Source organism: Dryobates pubescens, chromosome 6, assembly GCF_014839835.1.
Source record: "Dryobates pubescens isolate bDryPub1 chromosome 6, bDryPub1.pri, whole genome shotgun sequence".
NCBI lineage: Eukaryota > Metazoa > Chordata > Aves > Piciformes > Picidae > Dryobates > Dryobates pubescens.
In genome coordinates, this window is record NC_071617.1 from 40751475 (window position 1) to 40771494 (window position 20020).

Consider the following 20020-nt stretch of genomic DNA (forward strand, 5'->3'; position numbering starts at 1 on the left):
TTCCCTTAGGAATTATTGCCAGAGGTAGGAGAGGGACCCCAGAGTTCTGGTTTTGGGTCCCCTGCAGTCTCCTGTCCCTTCTAAATGGATTTTCTGAAATGTTTCAGATTTTACCAGCAGGTGACCAGACAGAGGTGGGTGAAAATGGTGTGACACTCAGTGGGGGACAGAAGGCTCGAATAGCCCTTGCCAGGGCTGTTTACCAGGTAAGTAGCAAAGGAGTTGTGCTGTGGTAGATTGTGCCCAGTGCCAAGTCAGATGTAAAGAAGCTGGAATCACTCAGCTGTACAGTGTGCTCTGGCCTAAAGATGCTGGCAGTGTGCCACACAGAGTCACTTGCACTTTTCAGTACAGCACTGCCTGTTGCTGCTTGTATTTTGTCTCCCTCCCAGGAGAAAGAGCTTTACCTCCTTGATGATCCCCTGGCTGCTGTTGATGCAGAAGTAGCCAACCATCTCATGCAGAAATGCATTCTCGGAGTTCTCAAACACAAGACCAGGATCCTTTGTACCCACAGGACAGAGTTTCTGAAGAAAGCTGATGCCTTGCTGTTAATAGACAATGGCAGGATAGTTAAGACAGGTACATTCACTGTCTCAGGCATTCATTTGTGCCTGTGTTCCAGTCTTGGAATGGTTGGACAGAGGGGAGTAGGATTGACTAGTGAGAAACCCATTGATAAAGTGCTTGAGGACACTGCATGTGTGCAAAGATGGGACAGAAAGGAATGTGCAGATGTACAGATAAAACAGGACAGCGCTAGAGATGTGGAGCTGATAAGGCAGAAAGCTATGGCAGATTGTATGAAGTAGGACCTTCAAGAGTGCAGGTGCTGTGAGAGAAAATAGGGAATGTTAGAACAAAACTGGGTCATAGCAAGACACAGGAAGTAGCTGGCATCTGTTCCTCATGGACTGAAGCATTTACATGTCTCTCTTCACAGGCACTCCAGCTGACATCCTGCCACTTGTGGAAGCCTTCCCCAAGTCCAAGGATATGGACAAGAGAGAGGAGGAGAAAGGTCCATACCTGGCAAGCTTGAGGGTGGCTGGGGCACCACAGCTCAGATGACCACCCAGAACCTTTACCTGATGGCTGTTGGCCTTAGAGCAGAGCTTCCACCACTTCACTCTGCTGTGGCAGTACTGACCTGTGGGTAGTGTGTGCCCAGAGGGAGAGGAGACCCACGTATTGTTGTCTATTGGTTTGGAATAATATTTGAATCTATTGTTCCACTTGTGGTCCAACTTTGGACGCAGGTCTGAGAGGATTGGTGCACCTGTATTGAAAGAGGAGAGAAGTCTCCCTCATAGCCTAGGCTTGGTCCATTCACAGCAAGGAGCAGTTACAGGAGGAACTTGCGTCACACTGACATTTGCTTTTGCTTCCATTCCCACAGCCCATGATGAACAGGGCCAAGAAGTGGCTGTAGAAACAGAGGCAAAAGAGTCAACACAAAACAATCATCTCATCCACAAGGAGGAAGAGAAGAAGGAAGGGGCAGTGGCTTTTGAGGTGTACAAAGCATATTGGCTAGCAGTGGGCAGCTGCTTGGCATTATCCATCCTTTTGTCACTCTTCCTGATGCAAGGTGAGGCAGTGGCCCAGCAGCACATCTCCCTTCAGACATTACTCTTCTGTCATTCCCTGGTTGTGCAGAATCTAGGGAAGAAAAGAGGCCGGGGAGCTAACAGTTCTCTCTGCAGCAGGAAGACCTCTTTTCTTTTCCCCGAACTAAAGTAGCACAGTTGAGAAGGGGGCACATGTGGGAACAGGATCTGGAATCTCAATGCTGCATCAGCAGTTCTGTGTTGCTGCTGCAGCTCAGGACTGTTCCCTTGCTCCTGCTCTACTGCTAACAGTGGAGAATGAAGGCAGAGGAAGAGTGAACTGGACAGTGAAACACTAACAAAAGCTATCCAGCAGCCTTTCCTCCAGATTTTCTGCTTCATATCTGCTGATTTTAGGGTTGAATCCCACTTTATGCAATAATCTGTCTTCTTCTGTAGCATCCAGAAATATTTCAGACTGGTGGCTATCACACTGGATCTCCAGCATATCCCAGACAGCAAATACCTCTGCGATGGTCTGCTCAGCTTCTCTTCCTTCCCCACACCTGCTTCTCTTCTCTGTTGCTGGCCTCGTGTAAGTGAATCTAATCAGGAGATGCCACTCTCCCATTTTGCCCTTAAGTGCATTTTCTGTGAAGATCCTTGTTGAGAGCAGGGATAAACTGACCAGCCCACTCTGGGAAATCTGTTTGACCTGGTGAGATACTCAAAGGTCTTCTATTTGGGACTGATAGAAGATCTCTAGCTACACAGTAGTCAGTTTATCCCAGCATGCTAGAGGGATGGACTCTCACAGGAGTATCATGTTGAGGTATCCTGGTTTCCCATTGAGATGTCTTCTGGGTTCTCATGCCCTGGCTGTGAGTTTACTGTCATGGGGACCTTGGCAGATTGATAATCTTCCTTCTTCTGTATTCCAGCTCCCCCATTCAAGCTCTGGACACCACTCCAGCCCCTTCCAATGGCTCACTGGATGTGAATTTCTATCTGATAGTTTATGGGAGCATTGCAGGAGCCAACTCCTTCTTCACCATTCTTCGAGCCTTCCTCTTTGCTTATGGCAGTCTCCGTGCTGCCGCTGTTATTCACAACCGACTGCTCCAGAGGGTTATAAAGGTAATGGTCAGAAAGTCCAGGGCAGGCTGGGCCTTCTGCAAGTTGCTCTGCTTTGACATTTTTCTCCTAGTTGGGAGTAGGGAGGTGGATTAGGGCTTCTGCTGATAGTAGCTGATGAGCTCCCCATAGGACTATATCCAAAAAGGGCTGCACCACAGCCAGGACAAGGGACCAGTGACTTGGGGTTCAAAATGTGTCCTGTAACACATTCTATTTCATGGAGGAGTGTTTTATGGCTGCCACCTGTATCTATTCACCAGCTAGGCTTCAGTGTACAGCTGTGATGAGGAGAAATTGAATCAAAGTAGCTTTTGCAGGATCATGAACTCAGATTGAGATAAGATTGGAAGGAGTCATTAAGCAAGATTTATGGCTGATGCTATCATGTGCCAGCTAACTTTCGTTAGGATTTGGGCTTCCTTGAGTCCGCAGACTAGAACTAAGGTTAGAGGATTGGAGGACAGGATTAGAGGCTAGTGGATTGGCTACTGGTAGGCCATTATGCGATCTGAGTGACTGCTATCCTGGTAGCTGTCTGCCATTCACCTCAGAAGGACTGCTGACTTTTACTATGTGAACAGCATGAGTGGATGCTGGCCGTGGAGTCTGAGACTTCTCCATCTCAGGAAATGATGGGGCTGTGGTGGCCATCCTGTTGTAGCCTTATCTGCTCCCCATAGTGCTGCTCTCCTGGACACTCTTCTGTGGCTGGACCTTACCTACTGCAGCTGACTGGCTCTTACTTTCTGGTTTCCTCTTTGCCAGGCCACAGTCACATTCTTTGACACCACACCAACAGGACGGATCCTGAACCGCTTCTCCTCAGACCTGTACTGCGTGGATGACAACCTGCCATTTATGCTCAACATCTTGCTGGCCAACATGTATGGGCTCTTGGGCATGCTGGTGATAGTCACCTATGGCCTCCCATGGATTGGTCTGGTCTTACTCCCTCTGGCTGCCCTCTACTACTCCATCCAGCGCTATTACCGGTGTACATCGCGGGAGCTCAAGCGCCTTTACAGTGTCACCCTGTCTCCCATTTACACTCACTTCTCAGAGACTCTCTCAGGACTGTGCAGCATCAGAGCCATGCGGGCAACAGAGAGGTGAGTAGAAAGAACATGCACCAAAAGAGCCAGAGCTTTGGCTTAACAGACCAGTGCCTTCTTGGATGTGGGGCTGGTTATGGTGTAGTAGGAATGCTCGTGTCCTGGGGCAGAAGGAATGAAGGTTGAGTGGTGCAGACCTCTGTTGTGTGCCAGCCAGGTTTGAGTTGGAGAATCACCTGCGCCTGGAGCAGAACCAGCGCTGCCTCTTTGTCAGCAACACAGCAGCGCAGTGGCTGGACATCCGCTTGCAGATGATTGGGGTCGCTGTGATTACTGCTATTGCAGGAATTGCCATTATCCAGCACCAGAAGCAACTGGGAAATCCAGGTAGGCTGCCAGGAATTGTTCTCTGTCCACCCCTATGCTGTGGCCCAGGTGTTCCTCCTCTTCTGGCTCAGAAGCTACACATCTTCCTACACTGGAGTAAGATCCAGAGCTCCTGCTCCGTCCCTTTACAAGTCACCCACAGTATAGTTGCATCAGCTCCTGTCCCTCCTCTTGCATATCCCCATACTCAAGTGTGATTCCAGACTCTAGATTTCTCTCTTGTTTCTTTGTCCTGCCACCAAGATCTCAGCTTCTTCCCAGCCAGTAACGTTCTTGCTTATGCTTTTGTCATCACAGGACTTGTGGGCCTTTCACTCTCATACGCCCTATCTGTCACAAACCTGCTCTCAGATCTTATTTCGAGCTTCACTCTGACAGAGACCATGATGGTGAGTGTGGAGCGAACAGAGGAATACACCACAAACATTCCCACAGAGCCCCAGGATAAACTGATCCAGGTAAAAGTTCAAACATGTTCTCAGGGCCTGGCCCATCCTTTGGCTCTGTGCCCTGCTCTTGCCTCCTGGGGAGATCATGGGGTTCCAGTGAATGGGTGGAGGGCCCTCACCCACACAAACTACCTTGATCACTCATTCTTTACCAGTATGTCCCTATAGGAAGATGAATCTCTACCAGGAGTTAATGAAGGATGGAATGATGGGAAAGGGTAGGAGAGAAGAACAGGTGATAGGTCCAAACTTTGAGGAAAAAAAGATAAGCCTAGGAGGTGGCTGGAGTTGGAGCTGGGCCGGGTATTTGGTCTGCTCAGGAGCCAAGCAACCATCTAAAGGGAGGGATGGGGCTTGACCTTTGGGAAGGTGAGGCTGAAGACAACAGGGAGCCACAGTCATATCCTGTCTCACCTGGGTATCTCTCTTAGGTTGCTGCTGACTGGCCAAGCCAGGGGCTTGTGGAATTCCAGCAAGTAGAGCTGGCATACCGAGAGGGCTTGCCTAATGCACTTGATGGCGTGAGCTTCACCATTTACCCTGGAGAGAAGGTGGGGATCGTAGGTCGCACAGGATCTGGAAAATCCACCCTTTTCTTGGCTCTTTTCCGCATGCTGGAGCTGAAGTCGGGCCGGATTCTCCTGGATGGTGTTGACAGCCACCTTGTGGGCTTGGAGGAACTGAGGTACGGAGGGGAGGGCAGAGCAGAATGGAGGGTAGCTGGCAGAGTCTGGAGGCTGAGAGCTGTCAAGTGGTTGGATGCCAAAGGGAAGAGCGAGGAACAAAGGATTTACTGTCATGGCACCCTCTTGTCTGATTGTAGCACTTTCTTAGGAGTTGCACTGTTGTTTCTGAGCAGTTGTGCTGAGGCAATGAGGCTGAATGTGACCCATGTGCCTCTAAGGTATACAACAAGCCAAGACACCTTACCTCAGGAAAGAAAAATAACAGGCCTTTGCTTTTCAGCAGAACCCACCCCTTGGGCTCTCAGCTCTCATTTGCTTGCAGATCTAGGCTGGCAATCATCCCCCAGGATCCATTTTTGTTCAGTGGCTCAATCCGAGAGAACCTGGACCCCCAAGGGAAAAGGACAGATGCTGAGCTCCGTGAGATGCTAGAGCAATGCCACCTGTGGGATGCTGTTACTCAAATGGGTGAGTCTGAACCCAGTGAGAAGCAACTGGTGAGCCCTCTTACTGGGAGACAGGAGGAGGACTCAACTCAGTCAGGGAGCTGAGGGAAAAAGGCCATATGGGTACAGTAGGGAATTGGTTAGGTGAGGCCATGCTAGGACCAGCATGGGACCCTGTGGCATTCCATGAGATTTAGTGGCAAGGGACTGGCAGGTGATGGATTGGGTGGGAGAATCTTCCTGAGGATAACAGGCCCCAGTGGACATCTAAGAAGAACCTGAGAGATAACCCAGGTCCTACTTCTGGGAAACGTGGCATCTCTGCCAGATGTTGTTTGTGTTCAAGTGTAAAGGCTCCAGTTCCTAAGGCATGGGCTTGAGCAGGACTGGCATGTTGAGTGCTACTGGGAAAACCCCAAACTGGGGGAGCCATTTGGGGCCCTGTGCTGAACCTACTAAGGTGACTGCTGAATTTGTCCTCTGCAGGTGGAATGGACAGTGAGGTGGGAGAGAGGGGAAAGAGTCTGTCTGTGGGACAGAGACAGCTGTTGTGTCTGGCAAGAGCCCTCCTGACACAGGCCAAGGTGAGTACCCTGCCTCTGCTGGAGCAAGGTTGGGAGGGGAGCTGCTGTGGGGAGCAGCGCGCTCCAGAGCTGGGGGTGTGATTGGGACAGACATCTTGTGCTACTTGTTCAGGCTGTCTGTAGGCAGGAATAGGGTGGGATCCTCTGAGGTGCTTGGGATTTCCCTTTACTCTCTGTCCCTGGCAGGTGCTGTGTATCGATGAGGCCACAGCCAACGTGGATCAGAAGACAGACCAGCTGCTGCAGAAGACCATCCGCCAGTGTTTTGCTGACAAAACTGTTCTGACAATTGCTCACAGGTATGAAGGAAGCAGCAACTCTACAGCTAAATCCATCCTACCACTCAGGGAGCGGTGGCAGCACCTGCCACGACTGTGCCTTGAGCTGAGCAGGGGGTTTCCGTGATGAGGCTTCCCAAGTGTAAAAGGCTGGACCTTGCCTCTTTGTTGCCTCTGCTGTATTAGCCCCTGGGTGCTGGGAACAACTGGACGTGAAAACCTTGCACCCAGAAACTGGGGGGCAGCACAGGGCAAAATGCCACATTGTATGGCAGATGGCTCTTCCTGGGCACTGCCTGCTGGGACAGGAGTAGTAACTTGAACGTTGTGGTTTGCCAAATTAGGGCAAGGAGCCGTGGAGAACTACGCTACAGAAGGAGCATCGTGAATACTGGGGAGGAGGAGCAGGTGTCTGGCTCAGTAGAGGGCACTGCAGGATAGCCAAAGCAAAGGGTCGCAGCAAGCTGCCAGCCAAGGGAGGCGGGATGCTGGGTAGTTCTGTTTTCCAGAACTCTGTGCCAGCAAGCTAGACGCTGCCCAGGAAGGACAGGGCAACAGTGCTGCCCCACAGCTGAGAGATCTAGTGTAAGAGCAGGGGCAGCAGATGCTTGCAGGTGGAGGGAGGACAAAACTTAAATACCATGGATGCTGAGAAAAGATGGGTTAGCATTAGACAGTGTTCTCACTCTTGCCAAGGGGAGAATTTGGAGGAGGGTAACACAGTTGTATGGGGAATGTTTTGAAAACACAAAGGTTACCACAAAAATAATGAATTGAGCAGGTGGCAGAGGCTTGTATCCTGCTGTACAGAAGTGGGAGTAATAGATGACAGGCAGGGTGGTCCGGGCCTGGCAAGCAGATTGAGTGGGTCTTGTTAAATACATCAGATAGGAAGGAGGTAGGAGGGAATTTGGTTTCTACACTAGGGGTATTGTGTGTAAATAAAGTTGAAAGGTAAAGGCACTGTGGGCTGAGGTGTGTGTTTGGGTTGGGTGGGAGGAGGCTACCTCTGATGAAGGAGTAATTAGAGGAGAGAGAACCAGTGGTGGAAGGAGTGACTGATGGCAAGGCAGCAAGTCTGGGTTGAAGATGGCTCCAACCCCTCTTCCAGTGGGATGAAGAGGGATTGAGGAGGGCAGTAAGGAGGGAGAGCTGGTGATGGAGTTGCTTTGTACCCATGGTTCTTCATGTTATTCAACTCTGGGTGAAATGTTAGTTGCATGGCTGAAATCTAGGGAGTGAAGTGACTTGACATTTGTCCCTTGCCACTCAAGGTCATTTTCAGTGCAGCAGCTTGGCCCTCTTTTGGGTGTGAATACGTAACCAGAATCCTGAACTCCATACAGCTTTTTAGCTGCTGAAATCCTGTGGTCTCTTCCCTGTGACTTGCAGCTTTGCAGGACTGTAGTTTCACACTGAACAGTGCACAACCATGCAAAGGAATTCCTGCTGCCCTGGTTGCTGCCCTGCTAGCAGTCTGGGCAAAACTGGGTGCATATGTGTGCTGTGGTTGGCAGTCTGGCAACTATCTACTAGTGACAGCAGCATAAGAAAATAGGGAAGGGACTGACTGCTGGGGAAGGGCACCTGATGCACAAGTCCATTTCTGCTACCCTCAGGAGGTGACAGGCAAGGAAATGTAGGGGCAAACAGAAGCAACTCCTCTGTGGGAACAGAGACATCTTGTTCAACCACAGAACTAGGTGTGCCCTGAGCTCTTCCTCCATAGAGCTTCCCTCTTGGCTTCTGGTGCACTGCCATGCCCAGCAGCTGCAAGGCATCGCTGTGCTCTCCTAAGACATGATATGTTTCAGCAGTGTGCAGAGGCTCTCTGGGGACCTGCACAGCAGTGTGCCCCTGAGCACACAGGAAGATGTGGGTCTGTATCCTGATGCTGAGCATGTCTTGGGCTACCCCTGGACACCGGGGGAAGCAGTATCCAAGATTATTCCTCAGATCCACCGACATCTGTCCTGCTGTTTGCTATTCACAGGCTGAACACCATCTTGGACTCAGACCGTGTGCTAGTGATGCAAGCTGGGAAAGTGGCAGAGCTGGATTCACCCACCCACCTAAGCCAGAAAGATGGCTCCTTGTTCCAGCGCCTCCTGCACAGTGGGCAGCAGTGACCTCCATGTTGGGCTGGGCCCAGCCAGCCCTCCTGGCTGTGTACCTGACTTTCCTCTTGTTTCATCCACCAGCCCTGTCCTTGCAGGGCCAGGAGCTGCTGAGGTGGGGGGTTATTCTTTCCTGCAGACAGCAATTGTGTGTCCTCAGGGATGGGAGCATGTCACTGTGGCTTTTCCTTTGGTATGGAAGATGGCACATGGTGTTTAGGGCTGTGCAAGCCTAGCTGGATGGGATACTACTCCCCTCCAAGTCTCCCATTTGAGACTAGAGGGGTTTTCTGTTCACTGAAGGAGAGTCTTCTAGTCTGAGGCTTAGCCTTATATGTGCAGTTTAAAGTGGAAATATAATTCAGTATTTCTATGATCCTTGTGAAGCTGCATTATTCAGGTCCCTCTTCCCTTTCCCTACTAGGCACAGACTTTGTGGTGTCCTCTCTGCACAAAAATAACCCTATCTTCTCCCCACTACTTTCAGAGGACAATAACCTGTTGTAGCCCAGAAGGTTGCACATGGATGCCTTGCTGCTTTTCCTCCAGTTTACAGTAGAGAAGGCCTTTCCCTGAAGGGATAGAATGTGATTACATTAAAGGCCTGTAAGGCTCATGTATTTCAAGACTATTTTCCAAGGGAAACTGCCTATTCTTCCTGCCCTGCTTCCAGTTTTAAGGTCAGATTGCTGTTCTCATTGGCACCCTTGGACTCAAATCTTGAGCTTTCCCCTTCTCCCAGACACTCTTAAGACCATGCCTTCCAGGTACACACTTCTGCTGCAGGAGTCATCTCCACCCCTGCAGACAGAGCATGAGGCAACACAAATCAGTGCCACAATATGGGTTTGCCTTCTTGAGGGAAGTGATGGGAGATAATTATCCAGAACGAGTACCTGACCAACCTGAGGAGGTTGGTGTCTAGAGATCCCTTGCAAATTATTGTATGATTCTCTGATACACTGTTTCTGGGCTTGTATTTGGTTTATTTCATAAAGGTAAATCATCCATCCATGTATAAAAAAATAGTCTTTCTAAGGAAGCCCCAGTCTCCTCTCCCAGGTCTTCCTGCTGGCTGAGTCCTTACTTCTCTGTCTGCTTGCTTGAGATGATCTCTAAATCAGCTCTGCAACCCTACAGGCTAGTACTAAGGTTTGGGTTGCCAGGTTTTTTACTGCACTGCTTAGCCCTCCATGCCCATGAGGAGGCACAGAAAACCCTGGGTTTGGCAGAGAGACACTGCTGCACACCACACCAGCACAGACAGGAGCAGACCTAATACAAAGGCTAAGCGACCTGGCCATCAAAGTGACAGCCTTAGTTGTACTTTAGCAGTGTGGAGAAGACAGTATTGAATCTGCTTCCTACACTCATCCCAGGCTTAGCAGCTTTTCTCACATCCACAAACACTACAATGGTTGATTTGAGGTTAGTGCCAGCTGCCTGCCTCAGACTGACTGGGAGAGGAAAAAGGATCTGGATATTGTATTGTTTCAGCCTTGTCCATCTCATTCTACCTGTGAGGGCAAATGATAAGGACCAGCTCAAGCCCAGAGGACCCCAGAGGGGAGCAGGTCATGCTCTTCCATGTCAGCAAATGGTGAGGGAGAAGTGCACACTGAAGACGGGAAGGAGCTGGGTCATTTGTGGCCAGGCCAGAAAGGACGGCTTGGCAAGAGGGAAAAGAAGACACCTGGATCATCAGGAGGAAAGTACAGAATGTGTTTGTAACCCCAGGTCCAACAGCAAGAGGAAGGAGCATTACCAAGGGCAGAAGAAGGGCATAAGGAGACCCCCACATTATCTCCAGAGTCTCTGAACTGGCTTACAGAACCACAAAACCAAAGAGCAAGGATGTTTGCTTACTCCCTAGGGACAGCATCTGAAAGAACAGCCTCCAGAAACAGCCAGGAGGCACCCCATTCAGTGCTGGGGCAGGGAGGCTGCGTCATCCCAAATGCCCCAGAAGAAACATCCCAACACCAGTGGAAATGAGGACAAAGCCATTTCCAGTAGTCCCAAAGAGGGAGTTATAAAGGGCCTGGCAGATTTGGGCTTGCAAGAAGGCCATGCACTCCTCAGCACTACCCATCCTGTTTCTGAGAGCTCAGGTTGGACAGTATCAGCACTGCATAGTGTGGGCTGCCACAAGCAGCATGTTACCACTTCCCTGCAGAGCTGGCCCAACCCAGCCCTGCTTTCAGATACCCGTGGGTACTGGCTGCACTGGCCAGGCAGGAGACAGCTCAGAGCCAGGTGAAGCTGTCACACCAATGCTCAACACCCAGGGGTTTTGTTGACATATTCACTGCCCCGGGAGCTCTTCCCTGCTGTCTAGCTGGTGCCAGCTCAGCTCCCCAGGGTGCAGTTCAAGGGGTTTGCCAGCACAATGACCTGCCAGGGCCCAGCTCAGTCTTTGTAGCTCACAGCTCTGTTGTCTTCCTAGGCTCGATGAGGACAGTGTTGAGCATGCCCACCTGACACTCTTGGTCTTGGAGCTTCCTTGCAGCTTGAGAAGAGCTTTGGCACCAGTTCGATCTCTGACGGCCCCTCTGCCAGTTCCTCAGCATTAGCAGAACAGTGATGAGGACCAGTACTGCCGTCAGCACCCCAAACACTAGCACTGTCACCAGCTGGACTTCACTCAGACCTGAGTCCCTTTGGGTCACCACTTCCTTCACAGAGATTTTCAGCAACCCTCCCCCCGTCTCTTTCTCACTGTGGTTGGCCAAGCGCTGCCCCGTGACTGCAGTCCTGACAGGCGCTGGCTGTGTCACCCCTGGCATCTCGCTAGTGGTGCTTTTCACACCCCTGCCATCCTCATGGTTCACAGGGTGGTAGGGGGAAGCCCAGGTGGGCTCAGGGACGTAGATTTCACAGGTTTTGCCAGTGAAACGATCAGGACACAAGCAGTCATAGTCATTGATGCGGTCGTAGCACTTGGCCCCGTTTTTGCAGGGCTGGCTGGCACAGTCGTTGATGTTGATGGTGCAGAAACGCCCTTCAAAGCCCACCTGGCACTGGCAGGAGAAGCGGTTGATGCCATCGTGGCAGGTGGCGCCGTTGGCACAGGGGCGCATCAGGCAATCGTCCACGTCGTTCTCACAGAGCTCCCCCACGAAGCCGGCAAGGCAGCGGCAGGTGAAGTTGCTCGCAAAGCCGTTTTCATCTTGACACTGCCCCCCATTCTTGCACGGAGACCTGCGTGGAGAGAGCAAGGAAGAGTCATGGCCCTGGAGAGCAAGCAGCTTTCCCAATTCAGGGAGCTAAACACACGCAGCTGCTCATGTGGCACGTGACTCCAGCAGCTGTGTCGAGGAGACTGGGGAGGAGTTTCAGCCTTCCTGCAGATTTAGGACTCCCTCAAGTTGTTGCTGTGCATGGACCCACTACTAGCCAGGGAGGGCCTTCAGCCAAATAATCTGAAGAGGAAACATGCCCTCCTAATGCTCCCCAAAGGCCCGTGGCTGTCAGCTCATCACACCTACAGCAGCAAGGGATGGGAATCGGTTCAGATTGCAACAAAGACCCTGCCCATGGGACTATATGGTGCACACAGGCAAACCAAAGGCAAAGATGGTCTTGGCTCAACTGCCTTAGTGCATGGAGATCCACAGATGACGAGCCAAGCTGGGCCACTGCTTGGCAGTGCATGACCCAAAGCTAATGCTGTCTGTAATCTCACTGCCCTTGCTACCATGTCTCACCCTGCCTTCTCACATGGCCCCATCTTCATCTCACAGTCCTTCCCATGGAAGCCTTCTGGACACAGGCAGGAATATTCCCCATCTCTATCATAGATGCACTGAGCCCCGTTCTGGCATGGGGACTGGTGTTCACAGATGTGTATGTCTGGGGAGAAAGAAAAAGGCAGGGATTAGTGAGAAAAAGGAGGCAACATGGCCCATTCAATTCAAACACTGTCAAACCCAGTGGGGATGGAGACACATCAGGAGATTCTGCTGCCTCTCCAACAGATGCCTGCAGCAATAGGAAGGCAGTGCCTACATGATGCCTCAGTTCACAGAACACACAGGCTCAAGGGTGCAGAGAAATCTGCGTGACACAAAGATGCTGTGCATGCCATCTAGCTGGCCAGTGCAGTCCCTATGGCACAGAGGAGCTTCTGAGGCTAGAGGAGGGCTGTCCACCAGCCACCTGCTGAAGGCAGGAAGCTTCCCAGGGGAAGGAGGAGGTGCTGCCTGGAGCCCAGCTGCAGCATGGGAAAGGCATTGAGTTCATCTGCTCTGTTTCCTGAGGCTGGCTGGCATCATGGCACAGCCCTTGCCATGCATCCAGAAAGCAGGTGCCAGCAGCCTGGCCTTATGTGCAGGAAGGGGACAGTCCCAGCTGTGGCATCCAGGCTATATGGTATCCCCTGTGCAGCCCAAACAGCATCAGCCAGTGGCTTTTGGCTATGCTGGCTCACCCATCCAGGCAGGGTGTGCTGGGCTCAGCTCTGCCCTCAACACTGGAGGCTGGGATATCTGGCTCATGACTTACCTTTGTCACAGAACTTGCCAGCCCAGCCAGTGTGACAGATGCACTGCCAAGGCTGGTGGCATGTCCCATGGAGACAGCCCGGCATAAGCACACAATCCTCGCAGTACTCGCCCTCCCAGCCTGGATCACACCTGCAGGAAGACAGGGCATGGGAGTGGGTTAAAACCCAAGCAGGTGCTGTGGGAAAGTTGGCTGTTTGCCATGCAGGGTTCCCTTAGATATGGTGGCATTGGGAAATCCTCCCAACCACCCCCATGAACCTCCTGACTTCCTCCTCCAGAGGTCAGTACCGGCATCTCATCTTTCCATGAAAGCAAGCAGACAGAGTAGAAGCAGACTCAGCCTCTGCAGCCATGGAGGATGAGTGAGCAGAAATAGAGCTCAGCAGCATTGCTTTTAGTGCCCATGTCCCACTCTGTCCTCCAGCCATCTGCTGTGTATACACCACTGCATTAGCTCAGTGATTCTCTCATGCAGCCTAAACCTGAACTCCTTGAGGGAAAGGTCTGTGTTTTGTTGCACCTCTGTGCATCATTGTATAATTTTTCATTTGAAGTGCACCATAATCCAACTGTGAAACACTAGCATATGCACTAAATTTATCAGCCAGCTCACAGGACAGTATGATGGGAAAATGTGTGGCACACAACAAGCCTTCTGGCCCCAGAACAGCAGGGTGATGGTGATGGCTTCTCTCAGACCTGCCAGTGGGTAAACAAGTAATAACATCCTGAGAGCTGAGTGGAGGTGACACCAGCCACAAAAAAAATATCTAAAACCAGCATGAAATGAAATCTAACAAACCCAACTCAGCCTCAAAAGTAAGTAAGAGAGTTCATTTTTGTGGCTGGGGCTCATTTCAGTGTGATGTGTGGTGACAGCAGTTTTGCCAGGCTGGTTCAAGGCTGCCCTTTCACACCTGGGCTGACTGTTGTCACTGAAGGTTTTTCCAAAGAGATGAGGAAAATGGTTTAAAAAAAAGAAGTACTTAAGGAGAGGGATGTTGATGAGAATAGAGGTGATACCATGTGCCTGATGAGGCCTGGGGAAATGCATTTACACCTGGACAGCCATGAGCTTACACAGGGTTGTGGGCCTTGTACACCCTAGTTCCCACAGGGAAGCAGGTGCCATCAACTTTCCTTTTCTTTAAAAGGAAGCTGGCCAACCCAAAAGTCACCAGGGAGGGGCCCAGGTAAGTGGCCAGGTCTCCCTGAGTTTGGGGTGATTTCAATGGGGTACTGCCAAGCTGCTGCAAGATTCAAACTGCTGCTCTGGAAAGCCTGAAATCTGGGTCAACAACTCACATATGCTTCCACCAGCAAACCCTATTCAGCACAGCAAGAAGTGCAGCATCTCTCTCTGAGGCTTTGCAACATGAGCCCCCAAGCAGCCACTGTCACCAAAAGGGCTCAGGAGAAGCAAGCTCTTTGCAGCTGCAACTGGAGGCCCAGCAAAAACAGAGCTGGATCCTCCCTGATGCAATGGTCAGTGTGGTTATAGTCACTGCCAGGCCACATCTGCTCCATTAGGTGAGAACAAGTGGCCCAGGCATGGTGTGACACTGGGGGCTATGCTATAAAATGGGGCTGAGCATGCCCCAGTAAGAATGAGGTCTCAGTGGGCAGTCTGCCCCCTTGTAGCACAGGTGTCTGAGCCAGCCCAGAGAAACCTGTTCCTCCTGGGGCTGCCCTGCAGGATGGGGACTTCGAATGGCCCTGCAGTGGGACAAGAGACAGTGTTCAGGGCCATGGAAGCCCAGGGCAGCCATGCGGTTTCTTCTGTCCCATAGAATCTGGATACCAGCTGGATTTGGGATGCCGCTTCTGCTGCAGTAGCCCCCAGCTTGCCTGAGAGCCCTTTATGAAAACACTCAGAGATCCCCACCACAGTCCAGGCTTCCAAGAGGGGGCATCTGATGGCTTTAGATATTTATGTGCACAATGGCAGCTCTTCTCTTCCATGCCTCCAGGGAGAGAATTCCTATCTCAGCCAGTGAGGAGGCCAAGCAAACTGGCTAACCCCCAAGCCTGCCCTGATGCCTGATGACTTTCCCCATCATATCTGAGCCTGAAGGCTGCCTCACATCACTCAGCCATGGCCAGACTCCCATCTAGACAAAAAGTGCTCAGCAGAACAACATTGATCGGTGTTGGTGGTGGAAACACTGGAGCAAAGGCTGTGGGATCAAAATTTCCCACTCCAGAGGGTGTCAGGTAAAAAGAAAGCAGAGGTGTTAATTCCAGGTATGGGTAAGCAGAGGAGAGAGCACTTCAACTTGGGGAAGTGGTGTAGGCACCAGGGAAAAAGCACTGAGACAGAAAGCAATTATGATCAGGGGCTGTAGGAGCAGAGAGCCAAGGAGAAGCCATACCTGCACTTCCCATCCTGGTCACAGCAGCCATGGGCAAGATTACAGCGCTCGCTGCAGTCATCACCTACAAAGCAAAAGACCAGTGGAGCTGGCTTAAGCAGAGATCACAGGTGACTCAGGATCTGCCTGTGACCCTGCTGGCTCACAGCATTCTTCTCCTTCCTAAATACTTACCCTGCCCTTCTCCTTAGCCTGCCCTTCCCCAGAAATGTAAGATGGGGGACCTTCCTTTAGGTGGATGGATGCCACACAAGAGATGAGGACTTTGCAGTCAAGTTGTGATAACACTTCCTTTACTGATAAATTAGACCCTGCTTCAAAAGGACCCAGTCTCTGATCATCTTCCCTACCCTCTCTCTGTTTCCCTTAGACCTTGGGGCCTTCTGGGCAAGAGCTGGGGTTGTCTGTGCACTAAGGCAACCTGTGTAGTAGGGCCTGACCCATCTAGGATCCTGGCCCCATGGTCATGCAGCAAGCATGATGTGAAAGCTCAGGGACAGGTACCACAACAGGCATAAAGGGACCAAGGATGGAAATGCAAGTAATAGCTCTTCTTTATGTCCCAGAATGTCCCCATCCCTGGGGACAGCTATTGGCATGAAGTAGTCTGGTTGGGGCCTCTGCCCTCCTCCAGGACCCAGCTGCCAACACTCCCTTTCTGGCACTGGACAGCACATGGTGCCAGGTATCCAGTTCCATTTATTTATTTAAAGGCCACAGAAGCTGTAACTGAGACATGGTCTCACTGTGCCACTTTCCATCCTCCATGTGGCACTGGCCGGCTTTCTGCAGCCAGGTGCCTCTTTTCCTCTCCACCTTCCCTTCTCCCTCATCACTTGCTTTCATCTCAGCCTCACAGGAAGCATGATCCCAGGCCAGGCCTGGGAGTTGAATACCTTTGCTTGACTGAGCCCCTCCATTCCAGACTGGAGCAGGTTAAAGCCCCCATGCTCGGATGTTCCCAAGCCGTGTGATGTGCTGCCCAGTAAGTGAGCACAGGAAGAAATCCCCCATGCTGTGAAGCAGCAGGTACCACAGCTCAGGATAAGAGCCTCCCTAAACAATCCACAATGGAGATGGAGCAGCATCCTGGGACTGCGCAGCCCAAGCGTGGGAATCATCAGCTTTCCTATTTGTAACCATTACTCTTGGCAGATAGCTTTGGGAATTCATTGCTTGTCCAGGGCAGGGGGAAATGAAACTAATCTTTGGGAGAGATTTTGTCTCTCAGTATTCAGGTTTAGCTGTTCAGTTTTGAGATCTTCTTTCCCCCTTGTGCTGCCTCTTGGAACAGGCTTATCAGTTCAGGGACTCATTTACCCTAACTCAGAGGAGACAGAACAGTGGGACCTCTCACTATTTGTCTGCTCTGACACTGCCACTCCCATGGGCACCAGAGAGAGGGTCTCTACAGTTGCAACCAGTCACCCTTCAGGCACTGGATGACTGAGCAGCATTTTCTGGTCTTCCAGGTCAGGCCAGCTCTATTTTGCATTGAAAATTGAGGAGACCTCAGCAATGCCAAGGACAGTTTTGGAAAGATGGATATAAAAGAGGGCACATGTCTGCAGAGACTTACCTTGAGCAAACTGGTGATGGGCTAAGAGGATCCAAACCAAGGACATGAGCTGGAGACAGAAGCTCCTGAGCATGGTCAGCGTGGCCCCACCGAGATGAACACCTGAAGAAAGAAAAAGAGCAAGCTCCAAAACATTTCCTGGCTCACACCACAGGTTCACTTCACGCATCCTTTCCTTTCTGCTACCTGGGAGTTTTGACTTGAAACATTCTGTTTTGCACAGACTTGTCACCGCACTCCTCTGTCCTTCCAGACTCCTTCCTCTGAAGCAACTCTGGAGCACTAAGAATCAAAAAGCCTTTTTAAATGTGCGTACAGGAGAACTGAGTGTGCACGCTCAGTCTTGCGCAAGTAATAGCTCAGGCTGTTATACTCTGTCTTGGAGCAACAGTCCTTGCTAGCTGCTGTCATAGGAGCAGAAGCCTCCAGAAATACCAGCCCAGCTGCAACCACCTTCTTCTTCCCTCCCTAGGCCTGGAGGGCTTCAGCTTTATGTTGAGAAAAGCCCCTCTTGTGCGTGCTTCAATGAAAAGATAAGCTGACTCTTTTCACTGTGCCCAAGGTGCTTTTCAAGCCCTTCGGAGGACAGGGAGACTAGTAGCAGGCAGTCAGCAGCACCCCACATTTCATTTTCCAAGCAAGGGAAAGAAGCAACAAATAGGCACTAGATATGGGCTACAGGTAGGAAAGGTATACATGCATTTCTTGCTAGGTGTGGTCCTTTTCCTTGGCTGTCCTGCAGAGTGCCCTGTCAGCCCAAGGTTCCTGCACCCATCTATTCTCCGTCTCCTGCCCTCTTGAAGCAACATTAAATACTTTCCAAAAATGCTTATTCCCTCCCAGCCTTCTGGGGTTGTTAAGGGCAGGAAATTCGAGGGTGATATCATAAATATATTACTATAATGAGGTGGGAGGGGTTAAACAGTTCTGCTAGGAGTGGTGAAGGCGTGGAGCAGAATCCATCCCGCTGCGTGGGTGTGAAGGACAGGGGCCACTTTCAGCTCAACTCTTTAGCTTGGGAAGGTTGTGTTGGGTTGGATAGCTGCATGAAAGACTTCTCAGATGGGGACAGAAGTCCTCCCACTCTCCTAGTTCCTGCTAAGGGCTTCACCCGCCTGAACCAGCCAAAATAGCCTCCAAAAGCAATGATGTTGTTAGAGCAGCTCTCCAACAAATAAACCATCACCCACAAAAAATGCAGCATTTTCAGAGGGGCTACAAGATGCTACTGCCACTGCCCCTGCCAAATCCCAGCATGGATTGCTCCATCCTCGTGGTCCCTTTGTCACCATGTTTGCAGGACCCTCCTTTGACTCCTGCCCCAAAATGCTGGGCAGCAATGAACAGCTGCTGCATTTCAGGGGAGGGTGAAGCAATTCCTACGAAACTTTTAAAATAATTTAGGGATGAGTGGTCAGTATCCTGTTCCTTCAGGGCTGTGAGATCAACCTCTGACCACATGTCAATGCAGTGGTCATTTTTCCCCCTACGGCTCCCCACAGCCTCCCCACTCAAAGTGCAGAGTCTCAGACCTCCTGATGTAGCCACCCCACGGGTGGTGCTCCCAGTTCCCACTCAAGGGCCACCTCGGACCCCAGCAAAGTGCTGGCGGCATCCACGAGGGCAGCTGCTGCCCAAGGGAGATATAAGCAACACCCGGGCAGGCCTGTCTTTGGATCGCAGGGACACGGAAGAGGGAGCTCCCTCTACCTCACTACTCCGCTACCATATAGCCGGGCTAAGGTCTTCCAGCCCCCTAGGGCCTGCGGGCTATTACGGACGCCTCCGGGAGCTAGTAACCTCCCGCTCGTGGTGGCTAGGGACCTCCACACGGCTGGAGGCTACGAGGGACAACCCCAGGAGGGGGCTATCAGCCTAGCCCGGGGGATAACAAGGACCCCTTCCGAGCTAGGAATTTGGGAGCAGGGGTGAGAAGCAGAGGCAGAGGATGCCGCACTGCTGCGGCTCGCCGCTCCTGCCCCCTCCCTCTTCCCCCCTCTCCCCCTCCCCATTCTCCCCCATCCCCCGCATCCCCCTCACCCTCCCCATCCCCCGTAGCTTTGGGACTACCCTAAGACCCCAGTGCCCTAGGGAGGTGCACGGCCATGGGCGTGACCCCAAACCCACGGCCAGCCGGAGGGGACACTCCGCGGAGCTCCGCACCGCCCCGGCCGCCTCGATCCCCCTGCGGCCGGGGTGGCGGCGGCAGGGCGCGGGGGAAAGCCCGGAGAGCGTGTTGCCAGCGCCCACCGTGCGCTGCCCTCTGCCTCCCTGCTCACCTCGGCGACGCGGCGGGTCGTGGGGCTATCGCGGGGCGCCGCGGCAGGGGGCGGCCATTCCCGGCGCAGCGGCGGCGGGGCTGTGGAGGCGCGGGGCTGCGGAGGGAGCTGCCGCCGCGTGTGCCGCGCCGCTCCGCCCGCCGCCGCCGTGCAGCCCCGGCCGCCTGCCAGCGGCTGCGTGTGCCTGCACATCCCCGCTCCCTCCCCGGGACATCCCGCCTCCCGCCGCCCCAAACCACAGGCAGCCCCCGGCCCGCCCTGCCCGCTCACCCCTGCCCTGCTCCTGCCGCCGGGGGCGGGGGGAACCCGGCCCGGTCTCCAGCCGGCCCTCCTGCCCTGCAACCCCCCCGGGAAGGCGAGGGGTGGGGGGTAGGACTGCATCTGAGAGGGGTCACCAGTCTCGTCCCCCAGGAGCGGCCCACAGAGGATGGAGGGTGACCTGAGACGAAGGTGACCCTCGGGGCGCCGCTGTGCTGGGGAGACCCCCCCTGGGTTCAGGGGGTTGTAGTGCTCGCCCCTACCGCGGTTGCACACATACGCACTTGGGCAGTGCCTCCCAGGGGGCACTGAGGCCTCGCAGCATGGTTCCCCTGTCAGAA

The 20020-nt window shown here is 52.5% G+C and overlaps 2 protein-coding genes across 7 annotated transcripts in view; one reads left to right on the forward strand and one right to left on the reverse strand.

The window, feature by feature from the left end:
- ABCC10 (ATP binding cassette subfamily C member 10) overlaps positions 1–9193 on the forward strand; it is a 30247-nt gene extending 21054 nt beyond the window's left edge. For 2 of the 3 annotated variants that reach the window (XM_054162370.1, XM_054162371.1), the window contains exons 9-22: positions 108–206; positions 393–582; positions 944–1021; positions 1400–1591; positions 2010–2145; positions 2492–2687; positions 3453–3796; positions 3957–4126; positions 4424–4584; positions 5007–5260; positions 5584–5729; positions 6194–6291; positions 6478–6590; positions 8563–9193. In XM_054162370.1, coding sequence (XP_054018345.1) covers positions 108–206; positions 393–582; positions 944–1021; positions 1400–1591; positions 2010–2145; positions 2492–2687; positions 3453–3796; positions 3957–4126; positions 4424–4584; positions 5007–5260; positions 5584–5729; positions 6194–6291; positions 6478–6590; positions 8563–8698 — 2313 coding nt within the window. In that variant the 3' untranslated portion in view covers positions 8699–9193. The remainder of the gene's footprint in view (positions 1–107; positions 207–392; positions 583–943; positions 1022–1399; positions 1592–2009; positions 2146–2491; positions 2688–3452; positions 3797–3956; positions 4127–4423; positions 4585–5006; positions 5261–5583; positions 5730–6193; positions 6292–6477; positions 6591–8562) is intronic. The other variant, XM_054162372.1, reaches the window with a different exon arrangement.
- A 475-nt stretch (positions 9194–9668) lies between these two features.
- On the reverse strand, positions 9669–19736 carry DLK2 (delta like non-canonical Notch ligand 2). Of its 4 annotated transcripts, none has more exons than XM_054162375.1 (7): positions 19692–19736; positions 17143–17244; positions 15564–15627; positions 13190–13320; positions 12394–12538; positions 11164–11887; positions 9669–10379 (listed from the first exon to the last, which is right to left on the reverse strand). In XM_054162375.1, exons 2-7 carry the CDS (start codon positions 17213–17215, stop codon positions 10200–10202), a joined length of 1317 nt encoding a protein of 438 aa, XP_054018350.1. In that variant the 5' UTR covers positions 17216–17244; positions 19692–19736; the 3' UTR covers positions 9669–10199. The 4 variants fall into 4 exon arrangements, with proteins under 4 accessions (XP_054018350.1, XP_054018348.1, XP_054018352.1 ...); XM_054162373.1 differs by lacking the exon at positions 19692–19736 and adding an exon at positions 19422–19590; XM_054162377.1 differs by having other exon boundaries at positions 10267–11887; positions 19692–19733.
- Between the last annotated feature and the right edge of the window lie 284 nt (positions 19737–20020).

Coding starts and splice junctions, on each gene's coding strand:
- DLK2 (XM_054162375.1), bottom strand. CDS start 17,215: ATGCTCAGGAGCTTCTGTCTCCAGCTCATGTCCTTGGTTTGGATCCTC. Junction 12,539..13,189: donor TGGCAAGTTCTGTGACAAAG/GTAAGTCATGAG, acceptor CTTTCTCCCCAG/ACATACACATCTGTGAACAC. Junction 10,380..11,163: donor TCCAAGACCAAGAGTGTCAG/GTGGGCATGCTC, acceptor CTGATGATCCAG/GTGTCTTCTTTTCCCTCTTG.